The 9,105-nt window shown below is 46.2% G+C and overlaps 1 protein-coding gene across 1 annotated transcript; it reads right to left on the bottom strand.

Annotated features, from left to right (window-relative positions):
- Nucleotides 1-249: 249 nt before the first annotated feature.
- On the bottom strand, nucleotides 250-8,681 carry MAPRE1 (microtubule associated protein RP/EB family member 1). The gene is made up of 7 exons (XM_083873152.1): nucleotides 8,591-8,681; nucleotides 7,830-7,953; nucleotides 5,098-5,243; nucleotides 3,609-3,813; nucleotides 3,143-3,252; nucleotides 2,299-2,451; nucleotides 250-1,922 (listed from the first exon to the last, which is right to left on the bottom strand). The coding sequence occupies exons 2-7, from the start codon at nucleotides 7,948-7,950 to the stop codon at nucleotides 1,866-1,868; spliced, it is 792 nt and encodes a 263-aa protein (XP_083729278.1). The 5' UTR covers nucleotides 7,951-7,953; nucleotides 8,591-8,681; the 3' UTR covers nucleotides 250-1,865.
- Between the last annotated feature and the right edge of the window lie 424 nt (nucleotides 8,682-9,105).

The raw sequence follows: 9,105 nt of genomic DNA, 5'->3' as shown, positions 1-9,105 counted from the left end.
CACTCACATCCCATCGACTTGCGGGAGGGAAAATACAGAAAGAAAAAGAAAACCCAAAAAATAAAACAAACATTTATGCCAGCACACTCCAAACAAAGTTCCAAGACTACTGCTACTGAGGTTAGCAATGCCTGGGGCTGGGGAATGGAAGCTGAAATTCCAGGTCCTGCAAGCTTCCCCATGAAACTACCATGGGCTTCAGCTCTGCCTAATCGTATCTGAAAGCATGAGAGACTCCAGCAGACATGACACTCTTGAAATACAGAACTTTATTTAGAAACTGCTTAAAATAGAAAAACCCTGTCAAGAAAAATCCAAGTCAAATATGGTTTCTCAGTAAAATGGAGTTTTAGGGCAACAAAAGTCTAAAAGGCCACAAGAGAAATAGCACCACTGCAATTTTAAACAATGGCTAGATACTTGCATTTTTGGCATTCACTGAATTTGGGTTTTTCTCTGAACTTCACAAAGATTCATGCACTACACAATTACCATAAAATGCTCTCCTACACACATTTTAGGACAAGCTACCACCAGAAACGAATGAATACAAGCACAACAGGACTGATCAATCTCAGTAGTGAAGGGGGGTCAGAAGTCTTGCAGGATCTTGCCAAACACAACAGTAATGAGGGGCATGATAGCAAAAAAAGGACAGTTAAGGAAAGTATTTTAAATATTAATATTTAAGTTAGTCTCAGTACTGTATTTTCTGCAATAACATTAGCTCTGTTAGCCAGCATCTTTTAGTTTTTACCCCAGAAGACTACTGAACTGGCAAGTGTTATTATTAATATGCCCTGGTTCAAAGGGAAAAAAAAAAATAAAAAAAAAAGAAAGCAGACAGAAAAATATCATCCTCATGTGCTCAATTCACTTTCATTCAAAGCCAGTTGCACAGTGCAAGTCCTGTTACAACTATTGGGCGTGTTCAGCATTCCTTGGGATGGGAAAGGGAAAACTGAGAGAACAGAAGGGATTGCAAGAGAAATGAAAATAAACAGAACAAATAAAAACAAGAGCCAGGAAGAAAAATCACTTCTGAAGGACATTTTAGGCAGTAAGACTGTGTGCCCTTTGCTTTGTTTTGCTTTTCTTACAGAAAACACAGTACGTTTTGGCAAAGCCACAATGCCACAGAAAAAGGCTTCAGCACTCTTCAAGGTAATTTATGTGTCTCAGCTGTTCATACTCCCTCTAATCTTGTGACAGGCAACTTTAAGGCCCATTTCATCGAGAACTAATCACTTAGTAAGCAGCTTTACATAGGAATGGAGTTTTGTTTTAATTGCCCCTTTTGAGCACTTGCTGACACAGTGAGACTGCCACGCAAGGCCTCTCGGACAGCAGTGAATGGAGTTAAACAAACGTCTACCCCAATATGAAGCACATAAAATCTCCCATCACATTACTTCAATTTGGCATATGGAAGCATATTTTAAATACTCTTAAGGCATTTATTATAATTTCTGTTCTGCAATTTCACATTAACTCAATCTTTCTGTGAGTCAGTCTTTTAATTTCTCTACTGCACACCGCCTTAGATACAAAAAGAGTCTTCCCACAAATCAGTGTTTTACCAGCAAACCATTCTGCAACGAGTTCCAAATATTCAGCCTCTTGCTCCCTAAATATACCACCTCGATGTGAATACTGCTCTGCTACAGCGTGAGAAAGAGCTCCTAACTCAAACCCACGGTAAAAGTGAAACTTCCGCAAAGTGCACTTTAAGAAGAGGTACTTTTTGCTTATGAAAAGAAACCAGTGAGTCCTCTAAGAATAAAGTGGAGTATTTTACAGTTAAGCACATGATCTGGGGCAAAGAATTCTGATGTTGCTGCTCTGCTGGTACAGTATGTGGTCTGTTAATACTCTTCTTGTTCCTCCTGCGGTGCTCCTTCGTCAGGTATCACAAAGCCTTCCTGAAGGGGAAGAAAACAAGGGCTTTAATGAAAATCTGATGTCAAACCAGTTCCTGGCTACTCTGTAGGTACTTTTTTTTCATCCTCTTACTCCAGTAAGACACCCTTAAGTCATTGTTTACAATGTCAAGATGTATTACCAGAAGTATTTTCCTCATCTTTGATCTATTTGTTGCATACTATTCATGAAAGGTCTACCTTGTTTGCTGTCTGACTATAATTAAGTTATCTGATCCTTTATTACAGGAAAAAGCTAAGCCATAAGCCTCACAGGGGAAAAGAAAGGTAGAACTAGAGGGAGCCCTGGAAAGCAAACCAGCTTCCAATTACAAGGGCAGGGAAAACTGTGCAACCCAGTCTATAACAGATTACTTACATCTGTGGCATAAAGAATTTCCACAATCCTCTGCAACACTGGATCATTCTCCCCTTCATTCTCCTGGCAGATCAATTCAATGTTCCTCAATTTGCCAAAGTAGAAGTCTCTCTCCTTCTCCAGATCTTCAACAGTAAGTTTCAATACGTTGATCTGACAAGGGGCATCAATAACAATTATTTCCACCAGAGACAGCATTCAGTAGGATCTATGCAAAAGGGGTATCCCCAAAGTTCTCAGAAGGGTTTTGATTAGCAAAACACTTCAGCAGTAACCAAGATATGGGGGGAGGAGGAACTGTGAGAGGAGGAAAAGGGCCATTTCTCAAATTTTAGTATCACTGCCACAACAAACATCCAGTTCAACAGTTCAAATCCACTTGGAAAGACTAAAAGTTGATTCCATGAAACTGGTAAAGCACTGACTGCCTGCAGTTCTCTCTGCTCACACATTCTTTCACGACAATTCTCCTGCTGACAGCAGGTTCAGTTGTGCTGCACTCCGGATTTCAGTGAAGGAGCAGCTGCTCATAGCTCTGTTGGAATGCTGGGAGAGCTGCAACACAGCTGTGGGAATACTTACAAACCCTGCTATGTGTGACACAGCCCACACTGGGGTGAAATGTCTGGGCACTTGTGTGCTACAGAAGGGGTTTTGCTTCCATCAGGAGAGCAAGACCATTATAACAAAGGGTTCCAAGGGTTCCAATTAAGTGATTTCAAATTAGCTGATTCACAAAGTTTTCTTCCATCTGCCAGACCCAGACATTCTGTGGTACTGGAAAAAGAAACCTGCACATAACTCTGTCAAGCAGAGGTCAGTGACAGGGCTGTCCTGTACACACCTGCTCGATCAATCCTGCTGATTCATCGTCTCCTCCACCCTTTTTGCCCATCCCGGGCCCAGCCTTGGGACCTGCCGGGGTCCTCTGTGCAACAATGGGCCTCTGTGGGGCTGCAAGATAATTCACCAATTAGTTCATATTCTCCCTCTTATAAAGGTACTATCCCCCCTCCAAACATGCTTAGGCATGAAAGAGTTTGAAGATATGTTCCTTAATTCCATGTAACATGTCCTTTCTTTTTGGCACGCTTGGCACCAAACCTTGCCATTTTCTCTTTTATAGAAAACTGTTCTTTCTGCAGCCCCCAGACACCTGGGTACTACAGCAGCCTCATTCTTTGAGCCTGGCATCTCTGAAACAAGTTGAAAAGTACTAGAATCCCATACACTTATTTTAAATAGCAACCCAGTCTTCATTTCCCCAGAGATTTTCATGATCTAGATCATCTTTTAACTATTTTCTCTACCTGCAGTGCCGGTACCCAGAGATTTCCTGGTTTTGTTCACAACTGGGGCAACAAGGTTTGGTGCTATTGTGTCTTGGCCTTGTCGAGCAGCAACAGGATCATACTCCTTCCCGTCATAGTTTGCATCAAAAAATTTTTTGAACCACTGAACAAATTCAAAGTTGTCCTGAAACTTTCCTTTCACTAGTTTGTCCACAGGAATTATCTGAAGAGGGGGAAAAAGGAAAAAAAAAAATAGTCAGACTCACATTAAGGGTAAAGAGCCTCTTTGTGTTTTTTTAAAAAGTTTTAAAGTTAATGCACTCAAAAGATATGCAAATTTAATTCTTGTCCAGTCTAGGGAAAATTCCCCTTGACCACAACTATGTCAAACAACAGCATTTTTGAAAATACTGGAATGAAAAACCAATCATGCATTGCCTTTGAGGGTCCAAATAATTTTAAATAATTCTGCAGCAAAGTTTCTGCTAGACCAAGTTTACAGACAAAACTTCCTCCTGTCCATATGAAGCTGGCTCTGATGAATCTGAACTGATGACCAACACCAGAACTGCTACAAGAGCTAAATATCACTGTTATAGCAGACTCCAGCTTCTCTGGGATGAGGTAGATAACTAAAGACTATTAAAAAGATGCAGCAACAAGTGAAGTCTTGTTTGTAGGGATTTTTTTTTTCATAAGGCATTTGGAAGCCACACTGGTGGTCCAGATGGGTTGTGTGGACAGACTGCACAAGCCCCTGTCCCCAAGCAGAGACTGACTCTGTGTTGGAGCTGCCAGCCATGGAAGGAGACATCTTAAAGAAGGAAAGAGCTTCAACCCTGCATGTTCTGCATCTCACCAAACATGCTGTCTGTAACTATGACCTGAATAAATCCCCCTTCCATCAGCAGAACTGTCATTCCATCTGAACAAGCCTTTTCACTTTCACTTTTCATTTTCACTACTAAAAAATCACGTATTTTAGTATCTGGAGGCATTTAAAAGCCATGCAGATGTGGCACTTGGGGACATGGTTTAGTGGTGGGCTTGGGAATGCTGGGGGAACCATTGGATTTGATTGTCTCAGAAAGATTTTCCAACCTTAACGATTATGTAACTCTATAAACTTTTAAAGAGGAATTTGGAATCCTTAGAACTATCATGGTAGTAGGTTATGGGAACACACCTCCTACAAAGATGGCCCAAAGAGGAAGCTCAAGCAAACCTTATCCCATAGAAATTTCAGTATTATTTTGTGCCACAGAAGCTGCACAGAATTAGAAGGGTACCATCCATCTCATCATTAAGAACCGGAAATCTGACCTTGGCTGGAGTAAAGCAAAATGTGTGTCCTAACTGATGTGAGGACCCCAAGGCAAACCAAAAAGTTTTGAGATTTACAAACCAAAATCAAACTCTGTTCCTAGATTTATCGAGTTTTAAATCTGAAAGTTCATCCCACCTACATTAACATTAAAAGTAGTGAGTCAGTTATAGCCCAGCTTACTTTGTCAACACCCATTCGTTTAAAACCTGCTTGTAGAACCTTGAAGTTTTGAATGTACTCATGTTCCAATTTTGCTTGAAACTTCACTTTCTTGAGTGCTACAGAACCTGGGAAGAGCATGTCCATGAACTGACAGTACGCAGCACCTGCCAAAAGCAAAAGAACACAAATCCTGGGATGAATTAAGTCAGCTCAGCTCACTAACCTTTGTCAGTTTCTTTCCAGTCAGGTCAGCAAACTGACCTGACTCACTCCTCAGTCACACAAGCCCTTTAAAGGCAAGAAAACAGGAACCTTCTGTCTCCTTTTTGGTGCAGCATGGCCATAAATAAGCTTAAAGGAGCTGGAGAACCAAACTTTTGGGCTCATGACTTGAACTCTAATGAATAAGAACAAAACTGTCTCCCTGATTCCAAGGGGAAAAAAAATTAATGAATAACTTGACTTTCTTCTTGGATATCAGTACAGATCTGATATGCTACATCTGTCTAATAGGCATGTAATCTTCTCTTAACAATACTAATAGAACTAAATCAGAAAAAACATTATTCTAAAAATTGTATTTAACCATTATTGAAATCATAATACATTTACCTCCTACGAACAGAACGTATACACAATTCAAGGTGCTCTCCAAGATAAGAGGCTAATTAAGCTGAATTATATTTAAAACAGGCCTTAATCAAAGAACCAAAATAAGATAAGTGTTTCTTCCTATTAACTTAAATTCTTCGTATCCTCCAATTCAGCACTTGCTGTAGTAAGAGGAAAAGAGATTCAGTTCAGCCACAGAGTGGACAACCATCTCCATATCTGTAGAATACACCCACACAGTAAAAAAAAAACGTGGTTTTAAACCAGATCCTCACTCTGCAGTGATGATACACAACCATTAAAAGCACAAGCAAAACATTCAGAGCATTATTCCCACACCAACATGAATGAATTAAGGAGTAATGAGAACCCTAACCTAAACTATCCTAAAAAAATCAGCTTTTGGGAGCTATTTGAAGGCCAAGAAGGGAACACAGAAGAGCATTGCCCTCAACTACTCTGTTCATCCCAACCACATCCTATAAATGTTCACTCTCTTATCAAGATACTTTGCAGGCACTCCCACTTTCACCTGCTACCAGAAGACTGATGTCATCCACTGGTGCAAATTAAAAATAAAATCAACAAAGCAGCTCTTGCTGTTTGCTCTCCACTGTGTGTCAGTTCACTTGCTGCAGAACTCCAATCCCAATCCAAACACAGAGAACTTGCCAGACACCAGGGGTTTGCTCACTATTGGCAGTTGCAGCGATAAGTGTGATAAAAACAGAGGGATCACAGCCCAAGTCAAAGGGCAGCTTTTGTGCATTTATGCAACCTCAAACTGCTGCTGTCACTGCTCCCCTTGCCAAAGACAGCAAAACAAGCTTGGGAACTCCAGCTTCCACAGGACTATGATAGCAAAAGCCACTTCATCCCTGCCAAGGCACAAAGCATTATTGCAAATGCAGAAAAGGGATGTTACTCAGGACATACCACATCAACAGCTCTCAGTCTTTTCCCAAAAACATGTGAGATGGAATTCTGCAGAGGCAGTTCTAATTATCCTCACTTCAACACAGAGCTCTCAGAGCACTCAAGACTCACACCAATCCCATGCAAATCAGCCTTGAACACGACAGGGTTTAACCTGCCTATCTGAAGCAGACAGTGCTTATCACTTCCCTTCCTCGTGTGGTTGTAGATCTTTAGTTCCCTCACCCTTATAGTTCTTGTCCATCATCTCACTAGAGAAAAGCCACTACAAATACCTGTCAAATGCCTGTTTTGAGTCCCTTGCTTCTCTGTAATCTTTGGGATTGTTTCTGCCGCGTACTCAGACACTGTCTGTATTGACAGTCCAAAAACTCACTTTTAATTAATTCCTCCTTTTATTCCACCTCTGATTTCCACATCTCTCCTTCCATGAGCAACACATATCTTAACGTCACTGTATGAGCCACACTTCCACTTTTCACGGAGTGCCTGTTGTAATTATCCAAATTATCTTGTACCCAGGCTGCATTCTTAGCCTTGGGTTTTTTTCAGCTCTTATTCCACAGACTATTATCTTTTATTTGTTCTTACAAGTCTCCTCCTCCCACACACTCCTCCCTACGATGACACTTGACTCCATTTCTATACCACAGACACTTCCCCTTTCCTGCCTACGACTGTACATGAGAGTCAGCTGTGCTGAAGTTGGTTCAAACTCAGGTAAGCTGGGCTGACACAGACATGCTCCAGGACCAAGAGGAATTGTAAAGTCCTGCAGGTGACCCCACAAGTCACTGCTTCACCTTCCTCACACTCCAGTACTCTCCCAGAATAAATCACAACTGTTTTTGCTAGTTACACTTGTAAAACTTACTCTATCCATGTAGATGAAACACTTAATTCCTCATGGTAAAACACCCTCTTCCTCAGAGTCTTTTCTTCACAGTAACACCCATTTCTTGTACCATCCACGCTGTAGTGATTCATGAGAACGTGCCTTTTCATTACACTGACATTATTAACAACCACTTCAATAACACTCTGACCATAACTGGATCATAACACTGACCACGAATCTGCTCACACCAGGAATTAAACCAGGAGAAGAGCTACAGCAGGGCAGCACAGAGGGTGCAGCTGCACCTCTACAGCACCAGTGTGCGCATCCCACGTGGAACTGCCCTCGGGGTGAACCCCCTTACCTGAGCACAGCTGTTCAATCTTGGTCAGCGTCAGCTGCAGAGACTCATTGATCCACGCCAGCATGTCATGTCGGCTCAAGTTATCGCTGGTCACTGAAGTAGAATACACATTCACTGCCATTTTCTGAAAGAGAGAACCAGAGGTGTGAGTGCCACAGACGGCGGGCTGCGGTGGAGCCGTTTCCTTTGGAGCCTTCCCGACCCCTCAGCGGGTGAATGGCGAGGCAGCCGCGGGCTGCCAACAGCTGGGAGGACCCTCCCGCACCGCGGCCGCGGAGAGCTCGGCTTCGGGATTTCTGCCGAAAAATCAGCACCGAGGCGCTCACGTGGGAACCGCTGAAAGGAATCACGGCTGCGGCAAGTTACTCATCCCTCTCCCCCGCGCCACCGGGCACGGCCGAAGCGCTTCCTGCCCGGCCACGGTATCTCCCCGGGGATCAATACCGAGCGGCCGGTCCCCGCCCAGCCCCGCCGGCACAAAGCGGAGCCGCCGGTGCAGCTGCCGCCGGGCAGGGCCGTCCGCGCTGCGGGCGGGGCACGGCCCGCGCTCCCCTCCCCCCCGCTCCTCAGCACCCCCCGCCGGTCCCTCCGCCCCGCCGCCCCCGGTCCCCGCCGCACCTCCGCCCGCCGAGGGGCGCGGCCCGGCCCTGCAGGCCCCGCGCCAGCCCCCTCACGGCGGCGGCACCCCGCCGGGCCGCTCCCCGAGCCCGGGGCCCTCCCCTGCCTCCCCCGGCAGCCCCGCCGCGGCCCGGGCCCGGTACCTGCGCCGCGCTCGCCCCGTCGGCCCCGCGTTCAAACCGGCCCCGCCCGCCCTGACCGGGACCGCGTCACGCGCTCGCTGCGCGCCTGCGTCACCCGCACGTCACGGCCCCGCGCGGGGAGCGTCGCGCGCCGGCACGGGGCGGGCACCCGTTGTCAGGGGGCGGGGCCCAGCCGCTCTGTTGCCATGGAGACGCCGCGCCAGCTCCGCCCCGCGGGCTCGCCTGCCATTGGCCGAGCGGCTGGCCCCGCCCACACCGCGGGTCCCGCGTGCCCGAGGGTCGCTCTGGGCTCGGGCCTGAGGGCGCGGCGGGGGCGCTCCGGCCGCGGGCATCGGGACGGCCCCGCAACGATGGCCGGCACAGCCCCCCGGCACCGCCCGGCCCTGCACCCCCCGGCACAGCACCCCCCGGCACAGCCCCCCGGCACAGCCCCCCGGCACAGCCCCCCGGCACAGCCCCCCGGCACAGCCCCCCGGCACAGCCCCCCGGCACAGCCCCCCGGCACAGCCCGGCCA

Source organism: Zosterops lateralis (genome assembly GCF_965231275.1).
Source record: "Zosterops lateralis genome assembly, chromosome: 16".
NCBI lineage: Eukaryota > Metazoa > Chordata > Aves > Passeriformes > Zosteropidae > Zosterops > Zosterops lateralis.
This window is presented reverse-complemented; position numbering and strand designations above follow the sequence as displayed.